General features: G+C 44.7%; 1 protein-coding gene across 1 annotated transcript in view; it reads right to left on the bottom strand.

The window, feature by feature from the left end:
- Window positions 1–20,761, bottom strand: part of Fras1 (Fraser extracellular matrix complex subunit 1) — a 245,647-nt gene that overhangs the window by 169,457 nt on the left and 55,429 nt on the right. The window contains exons 15-18 of the mRNA XM_051198572.1: window positions 18,024–18,164; window positions 16,492–16,632; window positions 14,637–14,813; window positions 184–324 (exon numbers count right to left, since the gene is read on the bottom strand). Coding sequence (XP_051054529.1) covers window positions 184–324; window positions 14,637–14,813; window positions 16,492–16,632; window positions 18,024–18,164 — 600 coding nt within the window. The remainder of the gene's footprint in view (window positions 1–183; window positions 325–14,636; window positions 14,814–16,491; window positions 16,633–18,023; window positions 18,165–20,761) is intronic.

Here is a 20,761-nt window from a genome sequence, read left to right on the forward strand (position 1 = left end):
CTAACCATGTTTCCTCATGGGAAGATGAATTCCCCTTGTTCTCTTCACACTGTCGGGTGTGAGAATAGGATTTTGCACGCAGCCCTGTCACTGATAGGATCAAGTCTTTAATCGAACGTCTTGTTGCACTAGGAAGAGCACATGTGAGAACAGGAACTCTGCTCCAGCAGGTCACACACTCACCTGCACAGGTACCTTCCAGGTTAAAGTGGGTCTCTGGACACTGGGAGAGGCAGCGCCCAGCTAGTAGCACACGGGCAGGCCCGCAGACCGTGCAGCTATCAGGGCTCTTCCCTGCACACTCGAGGCAGGATGGGTCGCAAGCTGAGAGAAGACCAGAGACGTTATTAGGACAGTTTCACCTGGCACAGTAGTTGCCTTACTGGACTCTGTCTATTCACTTGGATATCCTAATAGCAGGACACACAGTATGTACGTTTCTCTAAAAGAATTATCTTACAAAGTCAAACCCAAATGCAGACAGACAGATGACCTTTACAGTCATTTACTTTCTCCCTATCCTGGAGGATGTCAAAAGAGAACTAGAAACCATGAACAGTTCTCCTATCCCTGGGATAGCTATCACTCTGGAAACCCACGTGATCCAAAGACTGAAGTCAAGAGAAAAGGTCTGTGTGTGTGTGGGGCGGGGGGTCCTTTGCTCACACAATCCCCATTCTAAGATGGAGCCTCATCCACATTGGAGCAATACAAAACCAGTCACCACAAAAGCAAGGAACAGGATGTGTTTGTGTGGGATGAGGGCACAGTCTAGCAGAGAGAGTAAGAGCGTTGCTCTGCAGTCAGTTCTGTGACCTTGGCTGAATTGGAAACATCTTGAGGCTCTTGCTTCCTCACCTATAAAACAGTGATGCAACCTGGCAATGGGATGTGTATGCACAATCTCTAGATATAAAGATCTCTAGATCTTTATAAACCTCAGCTGTATACTAACAGGAAGCACAATGTCACAAGTTTCCAGAGGCATGATGAAAATAAATAAAAGAAACAAAGAAAGAACACTTCAGCTGACATTCACCAGACCTTTAAGGGTCACCAAAAGCCCCCTCCCTAACGAATAACATTCATAATTCTAGAAGTGCTATGTAAGCTGTGAAGGGCAGGAAGCAATCAATAGTCCTACTCAGCTGTGATGATCATGAGCAACAGCCATGACCATCATGACAAGATATCCCTAAGGGTGTTTGTAATAATGGCACCCACATTTTTGTGGTAACCAACAGCTATCTGGTTGGATTTAAAGCTCTCCCAGCATGCTTCATATTGGAAACCTACCTAGGGCAAGGAATGTCACAAACCTTCCAGGAGAACCTACTGCTGCCACTTTACTACTACACCAACATGATACTTGGTTGCATTCTACATATTTATCCTGATGCCCCCACCCCTCCAGATAAGTGCAGCTTTCAACCCCCATCAAAGAAAATGCTCTTTGCAACAGATGGTGACCAATTCAGAAAAGCACACTGGTTGCAAATGCAGAGAAAAACTGCTCATGGGGTACCAAGTCCCAGGAGATACATCCACAACACAGCTGCTGTACCAGAGGCTCAGGGAACATTTCAGAAAAGGGACAGGAAGATTTTAGGAGCCAGAGGACCAGGACATCTGCTGTGAGCTTGTGGCTCCTAGCAATGACAGGGAAGCTTCACAGGCGAGACCTCAACAACATGGCTGCCCAAATGAGGCTTTAACTAAGACGACAGTAACAGACATGCTAACATGGGGGGGGGGGGAGTTTCACCACTGGACCGCACCCACAGACACAGAACCTCAGAGATGAACCCCAATTTGATTTTTGTAAAGTGGCTGAAAAACAAAATAAAAGAGAGACGAGGAAAATAAAATCACTGTGAAAGTTGCCTGTATAGGGTCCCCATCCTGAGAGATATCTCAGTCAAAAGTTAGAATAGCACATAAGACCGTGTGTAAGGCAGCAACACACGTGGCCTTTGAGTTTAGCCTTTCCTTTGTTCCTTTCTCATCCCTGAGCTTGAACAAGACATCCAGAAAACCACACTGGAATTCCATTTGCAAAAGCAAACCAGCTTGTGTTTATTTTTACTTCAGTTTTAGACTCTGCTTAATCTTGGAACCTGGCTATAAATTACGCCCTTTGAGGGCAGTAACTTCAAACACTACACAATCATATACAGAGCCTCTTTCCCCTTCCCTGTCCTTGTCCCTCCCCCTCATTCCCTAACTCTCTGGACCCAAGCCAAAATCAAACCACGTACTATCTCTTTCTAAATGAGCCCAAAGCTTCATACGGACTCATTCTGCGATTAGCTTCTACACTGTTAAGTAGTGATCCCAGCCACACCCCAGTGAAGGCACACAGGTAGAACTCCAAGGCTGCATATTGCCTCCTATCGCTGTTTGAGAGTATTAATTATGCATTTTAATTTTTCTATTTCTGATCCTTTGAAAACTGGAAAAGTGCTTATTCTGCAGAAACTACCCCTAACCACTTAGGACTATAGTCTGCTTGGGAGTGTGTGTTATATGCCCACTAACCAAAATGCAAGCCTCCAGCACCTCTCTACAAGCTTTTCCATTAATTCACACTTGTGCTGAAGAGGGCCCGGATCAGGATCCGCCCATCCAGATGACCTCGGTCTTTGTCAAATGGACAAGACCCTCCAGACAGTAGACATGCTCATCTCCATCTCTCGTCTCCTCTATCCAACACCCAGAAGACTCACAGGTACTGCAGACTTGGCAGAGCCATGTTTAATTTTACACCACGAAGATGTCTGATTCTATCAACCTCTAAAACAACATCACAAATAATCTTTGTAGTACGAGAAGCTCTCTTCAGTGAGAATAGCCAGGCCCCACAGGAAACTGATAAAGTATTAAACTACTCTCATTGGGTGATGTCTGGTTGTTGATCTCCACCCTAAGAATCTTGTCTCATCTAGAACTCAGCACATAAAGGTTATAACCAGCTGTGCCAGAGGTCCCAGGCCCCATGTCCTGGCTTGATAAACACTGTCTTCCCACCACTTTGTCAATGGCTCTAGTAGTCATGTAGAAGACAGTAAGTCATTCCTCAAAAAGGAGGAGAGGTTAGTAAACTAAAGTTTAAGCAAATAAAAGGAAATATCATAGGATTGGTACAATGGCTCAACATGTAGAAGCACTTGCTATGCAAACACAAGAACCCAACTTCAAATCCCCCAGTAAACCGTTCAAGGATGGCCATGATCCCTATGCACCTCCAACCCCAGTGCTTTAGGGACCAGAAGCAGAAGGAAACCTGGCACAAGCCTTGCTCTAGGCTTTGTAAGAGATCCTGTCTGAAGGAAAGAAGGCAAAGAGTGTTCATGATGCTCAAGGTCCTCCTCTGGTCTCTTGGAGTATTCACACATAAGTGTATACCCCATTGTGTGTGTGTGTGTGTGTGTGTGTGTGTGTGTGTGTGTGTGTATGTGTGTGTGTGTATGTGGGCACGCATACACACACACACACACACACACACACATGTCTCTGAGCACAAAATGAAACAAAATATTGGAACATAGGTACCGATGTTTTTAAACACCCAGCTAAATCATATTGTCAGCACAAAGCTTTTTCTTTCCCTAGAATGACATGGGGAAGCAATCTGAAACAGTAATGTTTTCCATAGGCCTAAATAAATATACCTATGATAGCACTGATATGCTTACGTTACATTTTTTAAGTCCATTAGAATCCCCAGGTCTTCTTGTTATACAGCCTTAATAAATAAGAATCAGGATGTATCACTGTGGAGCTGAAAACTGGGGCAAAGCAAGTTAAAGCATTATGAGTATAAACCTGAGTTATTTGATTCGATTTGGTCACAAAGTCAATGTGGCAGCCTGGCTTCCTGTGAGTGGAGATTATTATTTTACACAAAACAGGAAAGAAAGACGAGCAGGGATGAAGGTTGTTTGGCTTATAATTTCAAGAAAGAGACCCTTTGTCACTGAGGGGTCTTAGGAAAACAGCCTCTGACCAGGAACAAGTCACAGGAAGGAGGCAAGTGCTTTATGTAGACTCCCCAAGTCTTTATCATCAGAATGTTCTTCTGTGTACATGTTTTTCTTATTAGTTAATGAATAAAACACCAATTGGCTGATTGGCCAGACAGGAAGTGACATAGCTGGGTAGAATCAGGATATAAGCAGGGACAAACAGGGAATTGCTCTCTTCTCTGCAGAGACATTGAGCAGTCATCATGTAGCAGGCAAAGGAGTTGCAGGTCCGGCATTCCCCGGTAAGCCAAGACCATGTGGAAATACATGCATTAATAGAAATGGGTTAATAATTAAGACAGAGCTGGCCAATAAGAAGCTCTGGTTTCATAATTAATGTAAGTCTTTGTGTGTTCGTTTGGGGTTGATGAGGCTGTGGGACCAGGCTGGTGGGAAGAATGCTCGTAACATTATTCTCTGAAACCCTTTATGTCAGTAAATGCATTTACATCTTTAAAAACGATCTCATGAAACTTCCATTCTGTGCCAGTTTGGGAAATGTCTACAGTACTCCAGTGATTTTTATTAGCAGTGATCGTTCTGTGGGAGCTATTTCCTTGCAGGAATTCTGTCCAAACTCTCTGTTCCTTCAAGGAAGACTTACTTCATCGCCGAGCCTATCTGGAAGGCATTTGAAAGTTCTATGAATAATTCCTCCACTAATACAACATTTTTAGAGACCTGCTTTCCTGTTGCTGGCTAAGAGTATTTCTGGAAAGGAATAAATGACCTGCATAAGCCCTGAAAGACCCAGAGCTAAAGGAGTCCTCAGCGGCTGTAAAGTCCCGTCAGCTTGACCGTGGCAATTTCACAGGACCCAACTGAGAACACAGCCATTCCATTCCTGCCAACCCTGCTTCCTGCTTTGGTGGTATGCCTTTTCTTTTCCTTTAGCTTTTAATTGGTTTGTTTATTATACTTTCCAGAAATGAAAATAGATTTCTCTCTCACACAATATATCCATATCACAGTTCCACTCCTCTCCCCTAGGTCCACTCTCTGTCCATCTCCCATTAGAAAAGAGCAGGCCCACAAAGACAACAACCAAGCAAGACAAAATGAGTCATAATAAGATAAGGCAAAAACTCTCACACAGAAGCTGAACAAGGTAACCCAACAGGAGGAAAAGGGTGCCAAAAGTAGGCAAAAGAGTCAGAAACACGCCTGCTCGGAGTCCCACAAAAGCACCAAGCTAACACACCTTACAGCTATGTAGAGTGTTGTAATTTAAGAAAATTGGTGTGCGAGAGAAAGATGCCATGTGACAGCGAAAGGGATTGTAGAAAGGGGAAAGGGAAGTGGGGAGACCAGCCTTTCCAGAGAGGAGCAGCAGGAGAGAGGAGAAAGGAAAGGAGGGGAGAGAGAGAGAAGAGAGGAGAGAGAGCGGGAAACAGACAGAAAGAGGAAGAGAAAGAAAGAGAGGAAGATGGGAGGTGGGCAGGGCCTTTTTAAAAGAGAACAATAGGGAATGTGCACAGGTGGTGCTCTTAGTGGCTGCAGCTGAGGGTGTGTCCTGTCAGAACCCCAAGGACGGGCCAGTACAGTTGCCTGAATACGAGCATAGAGGACCTGGTGCAGGCCCCTGCAGACCCTGTGCTTACTGCCTCAGTCTCTATGAGCCCATGTGAGCCATGCTTAGTTGGTTCTGTGACCCAAGTTCTCCTGGTATCCTCCCTCCCCTCTGACTCCTACAGTCTTTCTGCCCTCTCCTCTGCAGGGTTCCCCAGTCAAAGACAGGGAACCGCTGGAGATACGCAATTTACACACACACTGTCTCTGGATATGGAGATGGGTATTTTTAAAGGATACACACACACACACACACACACACACACACACACACACACGGTCCTGCATCTTGGCTTTCATGTTGTTTAAGAGTTCCTGGATGTCCACGTCAAAAGCAAAAATTGAGGTAGACATTTGTCAAAATATGATGCAGGTATCAAGATCCTCCAGGATGTACCATGGGAACACCAAAGCAGGATGAAAATGTAATGACTCTAGTTCAAATCAATTTTATTTTCCTTCTTCTCACCCCAAGCCCCACTTAATATGATTTATCATCCTCCAATTGTTCCCCACCCCTGTCCCAACTACACTGGAACCCCTTCAAGGGTGAATGAAGGTCAGATTTTTAAAAAAAATCTCTGATCCCTGTGCATCTGTCCTAGACCCTGTTCTTGGTGTACTCTACATCCCAGTAGTGACACTCTACAGGAGCTGAGTAAAGGGTGGACAGGTGGGTGGAGATGCTGACATAACATTCAGTGTGTCACTCTCTCTGCTCTTTTCTTTAGCCTTTTTCTTGGTTTTCTGCATAAACACTGGAACCTTCCTCACATTCCACCCTCTGTCCTCTCTCCTCTCACTCTGGTAGACCTGCACACAGCTTTCCTGACCTCTGGGCTGCTGAGTCTAGAATTTATGAGAACACAGCTGGCCTTTGTGTACAGCAATAAATTCACTGCCTACAGGAGATCTTCACATGGCCTTTCCTCTGGATCTCATATCCCTCCTTTTCAAATACTCCTTGCTCACTGCTTTCTTTAAAAACGACTTTTCTTTAGCAGGATTCAAAATAATGGGCTTCATACAGCATTTTTAACCATATATGTCATTGTATTTTGCTCATATTCACCTCCTACTAGCCTCCCCCATCAACCTCTCCTCATACAGGACCCCTTCCTCTACCAACAGTCCCCCTTGTGCTTCCCCCCCCCCACACACACATGCACACAACACACATACACACGCACGCACACATGCACACACACACACACACACATGCACACACCTTCCTCTACCAATAGTCCCCCTTGTGCTTCCCCCCACACACACACGCACACACATACACACACACACACCTTCCTCTACCAACAGTCCCCCTTGTGCTTCCCCCCCACACACACGCACGCACACATGCACACACACACATGCACACACCTTCCTCTACCAACAGTCCCCCTTGTGCTTCCCCCCCACACACACATGCACACACACACACATACACACGCACACACCTTCCTCTACCAACAGTCCCTCTTGTGCTTCCCCTGACACACACACACACACACACACACGCACGCACGCATACACGCACGCACACACACATCCCCTTATAAGAGAGAACATGCCGTATTTTTTACTTTAGCTATTTTTAATGTCAGTCATGGCAGATGCTGGGAACTGGGTCCTTATTCACCACCATTCCCATTGACACCCCTGCCTGATGTCTACCATGCATCACCCCTCTCACCACTCACTGCCCACCACATTCCAGCTTTCACATACGAACACAGAAGACCCCAGACGTCTACTTCTGATTCCTTTACTTCCTAGGTCTCTGTCAAGTCTGCCTGAACTTCCATTCCCAGAACCCCTTAGTGAGGTCCTTCAAGATCATGTATGACAGGGACAAGTGGCCCAGTCTTATAGCCAACTCCTCTTTATCCCGTATTCATCTGCCACAAAGCAGAAGACAAAATATTTACAAAGTGAAAAATAAAAAAATTATTTCCCATACACCAGGTCTTTCACTGGCTGGCTAAAAATAGTGCTAACTCCAGCCTCTTTGGTAAGCGTAGAGCACTGTGCAGTGACATCACAGGGTGCTATGCAGTGAGGTCACAGGATACTGCAGTGAGGTCACAGGACACTGCAGTGAGGTCGCAGGGCTCTGTGCAGTGAGGTCACAGGATGCTGCAGTGAGGTCACAGGATGCTGCAGTGAGGTCACAGGACACTGCAGTGAGGTCACAGGGCTCTGTGCAGTGAGGCCACAGGGCTCTGTGCAGTGAGGTCACAGGATGCTGCAGTGAGGTCACAGGATGCTGCAGTGAGGTCACAGGGCTCTGTGCAGTGAGGTCACAGGACACTGCAGTGAGGTCACAGGGCTCTGTGCAGTGAGGTCACAGGACACTGCAGTGAGGTGAGGTCGCAGGGCACTGTGCAGTGAGGTCACAGGACACTGCAGTGAGGTCACAGGACACTGCAGTGAGGTCGCAGGGCTCTGTGCAGTGAGACCCTCATTGTTCCTCACTGTCATCCTCACAGATACCTCTTTGGTCTTTCAAGGTAGAAATACGGAGCTTTCTGCACTTCTCCAGACATTGCACTCACTGTTTGCTAACCCTCAGATATCCTTTCCCACCGTCTCCTGACGAGCACTAATGCTTCCAAGTTTGTCTTCTGTCTGTCCTCGCTACCATCTCTCCTAAAGAGCCAGCCTCTCACACCCCAGCTTCACCTTGTGCCCTCTTGTACTTCACGATGCACCATGCACTTTTAATTACTTGCTCAGATATCAGTTTCTCCTGTTTGAGTAGGCTTGCCCTAAGGCATGGTCTCTGTCTTTTTTATTTTTCTATCCCCAAGCCTGGCACACCCAGACTCTAAGGGAGAAGGTGAAAGTGAACAGGACTGAATGTTCCCAGGAGGTACATGCTTGTGTAGCTGTGTCAGCACTTTGGGGACCATATTAAAGATAATTGTTTAATATAGATTCCATATGTTTTATTCAATTACTGCAAAGGGATTCCAACTTCATAAACAGGCACAGATTCGCGAGTGGTGCAAGCAGATTCATGGCCATTTATTTCTTTAATTAAAACTCTGCCTATGGTGAGTCCCAGCAACAACAAAATAGATCAAAATACACGCGAAATGCTGTATTTCTTCCTGCTCACCTAAAGCAAGTTAATTAATAAACCAAAATAACGAGTGACTCTATCTTTAAGAAATAAGACTAGACTAAGCTCAGTTGTGTGCAGTTTTCTGCTGTGTAGTAGGCAGGACTTTGCCAGAGAAGCCGGGCTAAGTTAGAGATTGAGAAAGAAGGGTTCGAAAAGTTGTAGTAGCTGGAACTCCATCAGCAGCGAGAACATAGAGAGCACTCAGCTAGTGCAGTGAGGACAGGGGCTCCTAACCTAAGCCCCCATGGAACTTATCTCCCCTGAGACAAGTCACACAATATGGAAGCAAAGTTCAGTTATGAACATAAAATCTGTAATTTCTTCAACACAGGGTCAACCTTAATCCTCCTGCTGTACCACGTGGGAATTGAAAGAATGCCTTGTTAATCTGCCATGGAATTGGGGCAATTACACGGCTAATCTAAGTACCGGGGCCATGTTCACAGCCTGTCCTCATCACCATGGGCAAGCTGTTTAAGGGCAGCTTCACTGATTGTTAATTGGATGGCCTGGCCTGAAACTGCGTGGCTCCACTAACACAAAGGAGAGATTCACACAGTAGGAAGCGAAGGACTTATTCCTGAGAAACTACTGGAACCCATGGGGCACCCCTGCTTAACTCTTAGCTGCTTCCTTCCAAGACCCCATGGCTGCCGGATTAGCTAATGGAGGCCTGGGAAAGCAGTGGCAAAGAGGGACACAAAGCTAGAGATGCTTTAGTAAAGTTGTTTAGGGAAGGTTTCCACTTATGTGCAACTTGTTTAGTTTTATTGGGGAGGATGAACATGGGATTTTTTTTTTCTATTCCACACTTTCTTCTTTTTTGGCATTTTGAAAATTAATTTATTTTTTACATTCCAATTCCAGTTTCCTTCCTTCCTCTCCTCCTGCTCCTCCCACTCCTCCCTGTCCCATCTGCTCTACAGAGAGGTTAAGGCCTCCTCTAGGAAGTCTACTAAGTCTGTCCCATCATCTAGTTGAAGCAGGACCAAGGCACCTCTTTACCCCTACACCCCTGTGTCTAGGCTAAGCAAGGTGTCTCTCCATAAAGAATGGGCTCCACTAAGTCAGTTTGTGCATTAGAGTTAGATCTTGGACCCATTGAAAGTGTCCTCATATTCCACTTTTCTTTCTTAAGAAACTTCAATCTGGCAGTACTGGTGAACCTCAGTTGACATGTGAGGTAACTCTGGACCCTTCTTTTCATTAATTCTAAACGGTGATATCTAATGCAAATGTGCAATTTTGGTTGACTACTACAAATGCTTCCAACACGTCTTTCACAGTTAGTAACAGACTCTCTTTTGCACCAGCCTTTCTATCCACACTTGGAAACACAGAGACTATGAGACCAAGAAACACAATTGAAAGTTTCTTCTTCTGACTGGCCCAGCTCACAGCGGATCATAAGCCAAAACCACCGGGCAAGCCACAGACACAGTTAGTTGCCCTTCTTCAGAACCCTTCTGTTGTTGGGCCACCTCAGCCCATTTCTCAATCAGTGCCTTGCCATGATCCTCATAGCATGGCTCACCATCCAATCGGCTGCTATTGTCATTCATTCATTAATTCATTCTGTTTCTCCCTGTGCTTTGCACAGGAATGGGAAGTTTGATTTGACTCATTGGATTGGACATCTCTCAAGTTTAGAATTGTGTGGCACCCAAAAGGGACATTCAGTCATCACTTGTGTAAAGAATAAACAAGGGAAGAGTGCTTTCTAGGAAGCAGTGTTTACTTCGATCAATGGTTGTTAATTTACACACACACACACACACACACACCTAGTCAAAAGCAATAAGACTAAAATTTTATCCAAGGATCTTGAGCCTGGTTCCTTCATCTTGTACTAGATACTTCCTCATTTGTCACATAACTTAAAGTACAAACTTTTGTCATTACTGCAGATATATCAGAACCCTTTCATTAAATTCCTTCTTTGTGTTTGTAATGTTTCTGCTTCCTTTTCTCTTTCATTAACCCCAGTAGCATTCTGGTCATCCATGATGCAGTCTCCAAGAAAAGAGGACGAGAGAGTTCCAGAAATTAATTGCTTTTCTCTTCTTTATAGGAAAGCATTCATGAAGGTGCCCTAACAGGGAGGCTATGGGAAGTGGAGACCCATCCAATCTCACAGGACACTCAGGCTGGATTTGATAGACACCACGTCTCCAGCAATGAAAACGGAACAGGTCATGGGAAGGTTTGCAAAGACACAGGATGAGTGGCAGGAAAACTATCAGTCAGCTCACTTGGTACTCAGGTAAGGCTGGAAACAATGGGAAGTCACATTCAGCTTCCCAGCGGAATCCTGGGCAACTCAATTAACCTCTTTCTGCCACATTCCTGTCACGTATGAGTTGAATGCAGCAGCAATCCTGGTGGAGACTGAACAGGGATTTGCTCATAATGTGAGCAGACAATTTGTGTGGGATACCTAATATTATTATGTTAACGAGCACACAATCACGGGCTACCAGGGACTCAAGAGGTCATGGCAGTCTTTCTGTATCTGACCACAATTAAGCCATCCCAGAGCGATTGGAGTCTAGTGTCTTTTAAAAGTTGCCTACATAACAGGGGTCCTGGGTCACTTCTGTGTGCCAAGGATGTCCTTTCAAACTAAAGAAACCCCAACGAATCACATTAGTGTGCTATGCTTCTCTTGCTCCAGGTAGAAAGAGGGTATAGTAGTTGTGCACATTTAATAAGAAAATGTAGCTCCTAGAAACCCAAACTGGCCTACAAGTACAGACACCACAGTCCCCTTAGGTTCCACACACACACACTCCATGCTGCCAGTGTAATTTGAAGTAAGTCACAACCTGGAACTTCTCTAAATCTAGCACATAGCTCTCTCACCTGTCCAAAAAGGCCAGTGTTAGGATTCAGTGATCAAAAAAGGTAATTTCTCATGGTGAAAATATTATTTTCCCAGCCGACTAACATGACAAAATACAATTTTTTTCTTCGCTTAAAATTCTAACTCACAAAAATGCTGATGACTTCATGTCAATCTTTGGAACTCACTCCAAATTCTGTCTTCTATTTTCAATGATAATGCTCAAAACTATGAGGTGATAATTTATGCACAGACTAGATTTTTTTTTTTTCATGTCCTATTTTCTCCTGGGATTGTGAGACCCATGGGAAAATTCATAGTCTCTTGGCAGGGTGAACTGGGGCTTTCCCAGCATCTATACAATCTCCAGAAAAGCCAAGAACCCCACACAGCATCTGCATTTGGAAAGAGCTGTGCTCATTGAGGTCTGTTCCCTTTGACAGAGACCTCAGGGCACAGGGTCCTCAGCTGGACATGAGACCAGTTTCTCAGATCCCATCCCATAATATAACATTCTGTAAAGATGGCAGGGGAGGACGAGAAGGGAGAAGAAGGAATACGTTTTCTCTTTCTGCTATTTCCTTTCTGTACCCATCATACAGAACTATGTGTTATCCTTAATGTCTCTTAGAGTCCTGGGAGCTTCCTAAAATGCAGGGACCTTAAAGGAGCTTTTGTATAGCAGTCTCCTCTGAGTTGATATGTCCCATCTTGGAAGGGAGCTAGGTAAGACTCAGGATGTTATAAAGGGAGGAAACAGTCCCTTCAACAGGGAAACCCATTAAACTCACATTGATCTAAAGCAGTGTTTCTCAACTTGTGGGCCTCAACCCCTTTGGGGGATGGAACAACCCTTTCACAGAGATAACCCAAGACCACTGGGAAACACCGGATATTTACATTATGATTTGTAACAGTAGCAAAATTACAGTTATGAAGTAGCAATGAAAGTAATTTTCATTTGAGGGTCACCACAGTATGAGGAACTGAAAAAGAGCTGTAGCATTAAGAACCACTGTTCTAAAGGAGGCTCCTCAAGCCTCGGGAAGTAAACACTTAGAAGCTTCAGAAAGTCCCTAAAATCGACCAGATATACAGGCCCCTCCCTCTCTAAACCTCTATAAGCAGTAAGAACTGCTGAGAGATACTCTGAGATCATCTGAACTGCTTGGAGAGAAGTAGACCAGCTGAGCTACATGCACGACGCAGAGGCTAGCAAGCAACCTAGGAAAGGCAGAGTCTCTCTAACTTGCCAAGTTGCCTACAAGTAGTGCAATGAACTCCAGGGCTCCAGTCATCATCCATGCTGGGGGAGGGGCAGGGTGCTCTTGGTGATGCAGCTGCTTTTGAGTAATTCCTAACCCCTCACCCATACCCTTGTAAGTAACCCAAATAAAATGCACTGGTTCAACAGGTTGGACCTTGGTGGTATCTTTATGTTATGTTGGTTTGTCATCAGTCCCCCAACTGGGGAGACTAGATGTTTATTCTGATGTTCTCAGGGGTAGTGCTCCCCAGTAGAAGCCCATCTGCTGAACCCAAAATCACTGAAGAAGTTTGAGTAGCAGTTTAACAAGAGAGTAGGGAGTGTTCCTTCATCCCATCTCTCAGGTCAGGTGGGTCCCTAAGAAAGTGGATGCATCACTCTCCATCATAGTACACAGAAAAACCAAAGCACATATGGAAGGCTGCATGCATGTGCCCTGGGATGGCATCAGAACTCACAGTATCATAAATGATTCCTATATTCCAAAAGTGGTTGGGGGAAACAAAGTAATAGATTTTTACGACATAGAGCTTGGGCAATGCATGTATAATACACACACACACACACACACACACACACACACACACACACACACACCACATATGCACATCTACACACATTTGGATAGAAGTCAGGCCATATGAAAAACAGTGAAGTTTCTGGGCCCCATGTAAACCACTGAACTCTGCACTTTCCTGGAAGCAAGGGCTTACCCCATAATGTACCTGAACACCTGAGTATATGGCCCTCTATTTGCAGCAACTAAGCAAGGGGAATTCAGATGTTCCAGGAACTGTGTATTCCCAAGCTTCTTCCATCCTGGCACAGAGCCTGTTCAGAAGTCAATTACACTTTGAATGCTGAGAAGGCAGAGCTCAGAGAGGTCAAGGGTCCAGGTATCTGAAGTCTAAGTAGGCACACTTCTGATAGTGCTGTGCAATGTCTGAAATGTTCTCACCCTAACTTTCAATCTATGATTTTCAGTGAGCATCCATTCAAATCTGGAGCTGAAACCACTGTAAGCTGGTAAAAACAGGGTCAACTCTGTAGTGTGCTTACAGTGGCAAAGAAACCCTTAAAGCCAACAAAAGAACAAAGACTCAAGAGTACTACAGCAGAATGCTAAAACTATGGTGTTTGGGGCAGAAGGAAGCTATTTTTTTTTTTCCTAACACTACTTACAAGTAAGTAGTAAGTACAAGACTTACTACAAGACACTGTCAATGCATTATCATTTTCAGTTGCATAAACCAAACAATTCCTACATAGACACGGGAGCATCTTGCAGGACCAGAAAAGATACCCCCCCCACACACACACACACCCTCTGGAAACCATGCTTTTCATTTCTGACTCTCTCACAGGTGACCTGGCTACACAGTTGGCATTCAGGGTGTCAGCAACCCTCTATGGATAATATGACAAGGTGACAACATGAACAACCTCAAAATCTTGACTACCATTTGGATTTTACCATAAAGGGAAAATTTCCTATTAGAGTTCCAATTAGAAACAAAAAACTACTAATAGATAGATGAAAGTGGAACCTTCCTTCGCTAGCTACACAGGTCTGTGAAGGAATTTCCAGCGGGATCTTCTGAGAATCAGATTTAGGGCTCTTGAAGGTGGTCTATGATTCACGGGACAGAGGAGATCAGCGGGGTCACTCTTCCATGCCAGCCTCTTGATTCACCACAAACACTGAAAAGCCTGTTCACAGGAAGTCAAAGATCTCCCTGGCTATAACTCCACCTCCTAGGATCTTTAAATGGTAATCCACCATCCATTATGTCTGTCAACCAAGCTTACCTTCACACCGTCCAGTGCTCTCCAAGTAAAAGTGGGTTCCACATTGGGGCACACATTTGCCGTAGGGGACACTTGCCCCTGAGTGCTGTTCCACCTGTAGTCCTGCCTCTGGCTTCTTACACTCTGTACAGTGAGAGGGCTCGGGACCCACACAGGTGTGGCAGGAGGCATGGCAGGCTGCAAATTGGAATAACATGCAGAAAGCAACTCAAAGATCAAGCATGTGTTTCAATCAATGTTAGTCCCTCCCAGGGTCAGAACTACTTGGAAAGTTCAGTAGGGACGTCCTTCCAGAAGAGGATTTTTCTAGTGTTGCACACAAAGCATAGAGCTGGTGATACTGCCTTTGAGAGGGCAAGTGAGGATGGGGAAATGAGTATCATCTCTCAGATCCTAGAAGGGCTGCCAGGCAGGATGACAATAAAACCCAGCAAACTGGACAATATTTGCTTGGCTCTCTGGAGAAGCACATTCACTGAACGACCATTTAACATCATGCCCTCCGTTTTTATTGAAGACTTTCAGACACATTTGTATGGAGGCCATTACTCTACTTCTTGCAAAACTGGTCGTTGTGTGACTGACTGTTATGCTCATCCATCATTCGCTATGGAGAGGCCCAGGCAACAGAGTTTTCTTGGGATTTACTGGGGGAAGCTGCTATTCTATACAAGGAAGAGGTCTTCTTTGAGTGTGGCTGAAACTTCCCAGTCTATAACGGGGTTTTGTTTTCCCTGGTGAGTCTTAAAAACTGAAGCCAATACTGTATGCAAACCTCCTCGTGCCCAAATATTGATATAATTAACTCACTGGTTCTTTAAAAGGTTCTCTAAACGCTTGCTTCCTTTCAAACACTCAATGAAGCTTGTTTGCTATAATTTTTCTTCTGCTATTTCCACTTTTCTAAGGTGCAAACAAATATAATTTTTTTTAATTAAAGGCTCACCCCCAATGTTCTATGTTCAAAAGGCGCAAATGCTACTGCCCTCCCCAGGAGCCCAGAGCCCTTTGGCAAACAGCAATTTAAGATTTTCTATTTCACTCAGCCAGAGGCATTGCTGGTGATTCTCAGTCTGCTTGCAGTATCATTAACAAAAAGTTCTTCAGGGAACAGCAAATGAAGTCTATAAACATTAGCAATAGAAGGAAAGCACAGAACGGGGGAGGGAGGAGGGGGAGGGGGTGCGGGGGCGCTGGTAAAAAAAAAAAAAATCAATGTATGTTACAGGAGATAACATTCCCTGCAAGGATGGCCAGAGAACTCATGAACTTTGGATGGGTGGTGGTGGTGGTGGTGGTGGTGGTGGTGGTGGTGGTGGTGTGTGTGTGTGTGTGTGTGTGTGTGTGTGTGTGTAGTGTGTATCTGTGTCTGTGTATGCATGTTTCAGATTACCAACCCTTCACAAAACTATTAAGATGAAAAGAAAACAGCATAGACAGGTTAATCCCTATGTTCTCCAGGAAACTTGATTCTGGGATTTCCACGGATACCAAAGTCTCTTTTATAAATTGTCCTGACATTTGCATATAGCCTACACCTGCTCATGTGTACAGCTGATCTCAGACTCACTAACTATTTAATATCATGTACATGGAGCAGGTAAAAACTTCGATCTGGGAAAATGTCTAGAATTTCTGCTTTACAATTTTGACCAGCCAGTGGTTGAACTTTGGGTTGTGGAACCAAAAGACAGCAGAGAGAGAGATGGCACTGGCTCTGATGTGTTTGTAGCCATTTAAGATACACAAGAGGAAAGTTGTACTGAAAAGCAGTATTTGGGTGGGGCAGGGGGGTGGGGAGTCAACCTATGTCCTTGTGATTGGGCATGAGGAATGGCGGTGAAAGCAACCCTACCTTCACAGACCCCGTGGTGGGGATAGAAGCCCTCTCCACAGTTTGGCAGGCAGTGTCCTTGACGGAGAGCCTGGGGATGGATGCAGGCTATACAGTGAGATGCTGTGGGTCCGGAGCAGCTGGCACAGGAGACGTGACAAACTGTGGAGGAGAGAGGAGTACAGAGGGCTGCAGGCACCACAGAAACAACCCCTGGCTGACCTTCTTCCCCAGTGGCGTGCCACACCACAGAGGAAACATGTTGGTAATGTTGGCAGATTGTTACATCGTCAGAACTGTCCCGACTGTCCCCGTCCTCAGACTCATCCTTTACCCACATTCTACCTGTTATCATTGCCCTCTGTTTGCATTAATTGCTTTATATGCAATGGCACTTTTTAGTTCCTATGGCAACATTTGGAAGCAGGTATTGCTAACCACATTTTACAGTTAGGGAAACTGAGGCCTTCAGAGGTTAAAATTTACCCAAGGGGCTGTCAAGATAGCTCCGTTAGTAAAAGATGTGCTGTGCAAGCATTAGGTCAAGAGAATCCACATGAGAAGAGGGTGTGGTGATGCATGTTTGCAACTGCAGTGTTGGGAAAAGGATGTGAGCAGGTCCCTGGGGCTCACAGCCAGCCTAGCCAAACTGGTGAGCAGATCCCCAGGACAGTGACTTGTCTCAAAAATCAAGGTATATCGTTCCTGAAGAACTGAAGCTGACCTTTGACCACCCACACACATTCTCTCTCTCTCCTTTACTTCTCTCCCTCCCTCCCCCCTCCTCTCTGGCTCTCTTAACCCAAGATCACAGAGTTCATTCAGAGAAAGTCTGGGAATCTAAGCCTCCCTGTCTGGACAATAAGAAAAGTGGACAATTCATAGCCTAGGATTCCCCTTGGCCAAGCCTAGTTCAGTCCAGGTCCAGAGGGTGGGCTAGATAGATGGTGACTATCCTGTAAGGAAGAGACCCAAGTCAAGCCTTTATAAACTGCAGCCAACAGTATCAAATGGCAATGATTCATGAGTTTACCATTCCGAAAGAACCATTATACAAATTGCACATAAAAACAAATTTTCAGTGGAGGCAGATTTGAGCTTTACTGGCTATCAAACTCAGTTTTCTTTTTTATTTAACTTTTGTCATGCTCTGTCACTGCTGATGAGTTTGTAAATGCCAGGGAAGGAATGATTTTGTCATCGCTGACACAGGTTAGCACCGGTTTTACAAGCTCGTGAGGGCTGCATCTTAAAGATCTTCTTGACATTTCAAACAGAGCAAATGATCTCTGGGGACGACTGATAGGCATGGAGCTTACATGTACTAAGCCCATCCTACGGGACACACTCATATCTCCCATTCCCACACTCCCGTCTCCCATAGCAGACTCATAGTTCCTATTCAGAAAATGTTCTCCTTTTAAAGTAACCTGTTCCCTGAATGTACCAATTAGCAATGAGAAGCAGATGGCACCAAAGGCTGCAAAACACACATTAAATCCTTGTGATGATATGAGTGATGACGGTGGTGGTGGTGATAACCAATCTCATACCTCTGCATCTTCTGGTGGCATCAGCATAGAATCCGTCAGGGCACTCAGAAATACATTTCCCATCATGCAACACGGTCTTCTCAGTACAGGTAAGACATCTGGGACTACTGGGGCCACAACTCTTACAGGATTGGTCACAAGCTAATGGGAAGGAAAAAGCGTCCAGAGGGGGATGGCAGTAAGCGACACAGCAGTGACCTCTCCCTTTCCACAATGTCCCAAGTCAGCACCAGTGCCTCCCAGTCTCGTTCCCGGGCTTCTCTGAAGACTTCTGGGCCCTTGTTTCCTAACTGTAAAGGGCCTTGTGCCTTCCTTTCCTTTCCGAGGTAGAAGAATAATGGGAGAATTATTCACCAAACAAAGTGCAACAGATACTGAGAGGCACACCCACCAGCATATCCAAGTCAATATGGGATTTAAAACTGAAATGTGTTTCAGAAGCAAGGCAGATCTAGCAAATAAAAATACCCACTTCCAGTAAAAATTAAGTTTATAATGAATAACGAGTAGATTTTGTGGAACTAAGAACCGAATATCCTCAATCTTTCCTACTTCAGAAATTCAGAATTCTACTCAGACCACGCTGAGTAAAAACATACTGAAATTATTGAATTCTTCAGTCTTCCAAGAACTACACATGCACATACATACTCATCTACCCTTAAAACACCCCCCCACAGGCCCATACTAGGTGGCAGAGACACAAAAGTTAAATTAACTTGAGCTCTAGTTCAAATGGCATATTAAAATATCATAGGAAAGTAAATACAAATATCAAACATATCATTCAAAAAAGTGTGTGGGATAGGAGGGAGGAGAGGTCCAGAAAGGACCTTAAGAAGTCACCTGTCAATTAACGTCATCTTAGAAATGTAGTTAGACCAGATAGGACTGACAGGAGCACCCACTAGGCTGAAACAGCAGTCACTGCTCAAGAAATTGTGTTACTTGCTGTTCAGGAAGCATCAGTGGGCAGGCCTAGATAGAGGGAGGCTGTAGCCACACTGATGCTTAGGTTCTTATCTTCTGGAAGGCATGGCTAATCGAGAGTTACTCTTTAGCCTCACCTTGTGACAGGCACTGAAAAGGTCCTACAGTTTTAAGCACAGTGGAAAGATGGCCACACTTAGCAACAAGAAAATTCCCCCTGGCTACAGTTTGAAAAACAAGCTTGAAGAGGTGAAAAGAATCGGGACCCACTTGAAAGATCATGGCCATGCCCTTGGAGCAAGATGATTAGGGGACAGATTTGAGAGGAGTGAAACATAAATTTTCACAGAAGAGTTCCAAGAGCCTGTCTTGGGGGACAAGGGAAGCCCCTCAGCTGCCAAAGAAGGCAAGGAGGGTAATGCAGTGGCAAGAGTTATGAGCCCCGTTTGGGATGAATGTGGTCCAGCCTGGTTTGTAGTTCTGTTATTCAAAATCCATTGCTCACTGTATAAAACTAGTTTCTGAAAACAGACATGAGTTAATTTATTTAAGAATAGCATGCAGGGTAACACAGAACTAAAAGAAGGATCTGTGGACATGTAATTAGCAAGAAGGCAAAAAAATATATATATATATATATATATAATGGAAGTGACCAAAAAGAAATGGTCCCATGGTAGAAGACATAAAAGAGACATGGTGGCTGAGAAACTAAGAGCAAGGAAGCTCAAGGGACTGTTGTTAACATAAAGGACAAACAAGGTCTTAAAAGATTCCCCTACACTTGGAAATCGGGCTCTAGATGACCTGTGCCCCACAGTGCAGTGGGCTCCAGGGGCTATGATGACAAATGGGCTGTGAATAGAAGGGACAGGAGAGCAATAATGAATAAGGGCAGAGAATCCAAGTGTAGACACGGAGAGTTCTTCCAAGAGAAGTTGAATGGTTGGTAAAAGAATATCTAGATGCAAAGAGAGGTGCTCATTCAAAAGCGCAAGTGCATAGCCTGGCCTGGAAAGGGGTCAGCAACTTAAATTCACACTGCTAAATAAATGGGAGAAAACGCAGGACAGCTAACATCTGAATACTAGTGGCAGATTTTCTTAAAAATCCAGCAGCAAAGATTTAAAGCAGAGAATAGTGACAACAATGAATGAAATGTTTCTGTTACAATGTATTACATATGTGTATGAAATTGTCAAAGAGAAATTAAATCAATAGAAAATATGGAAAAAAATTTGCTCAAAAAAGGACATCACATTCAAAGATAAAAGCAATGAGTACAGGAAATAGGTGCATTAAAAGGAGATGGCTAAGAAGTAGAGAGTGGTAATGTTTGCCTAGAATGCTCAAGGCCCTAGCTTCAACACCTAACACACACACTCATGGGGGGGAGGGAGAAAGAGACAAAACAGAACAGTGAAAAATTATCATCTATAAATAATAAGGAAGTACATAGAAAGCAGAAAAAGCCATAGGAAAATGGGGAAAAAAATTAAAAAGCAGACTTGCACAGAGGAAAGTCAATGTCCCTTTATTTCCAGTAATCAGGAAAACTTCGGAGCTTGGTGGTCCCCAGTGATGGGCACCATGCGGTGTAGACAGAACCTCTAACCTCGGAGATTGCACAGCTATTCAGGAGAGTGGCCCAACACTAGTTTATCAAATAAAGCCCAGGCAGCATCAATAAACCAGCAATGCTGTCCTGGGAACATTCCAGGTAAGCTCATCAAGGGGCAGGACTATGGGTGTTGACCGATGTTCTCTGGTGACATCAGGAGTGTGGGAAGAGTGGAGGAGAACAGTGG

This window comes from Phodopus roborovskii, unplaced genomic scaffold (assembly GCF_943737965.1).
Source record: "Phodopus roborovskii unplaced genomic scaffold, PHOROB, whole genome shotgun sequence".
In the NCBI taxonomy this organism is placed as follows: domain Eukaryota; kingdom Metazoa; phylum Chordata; class Mammalia; order Rodentia; family Cricetidae; genus Phodopus; species Phodopus roborovskii.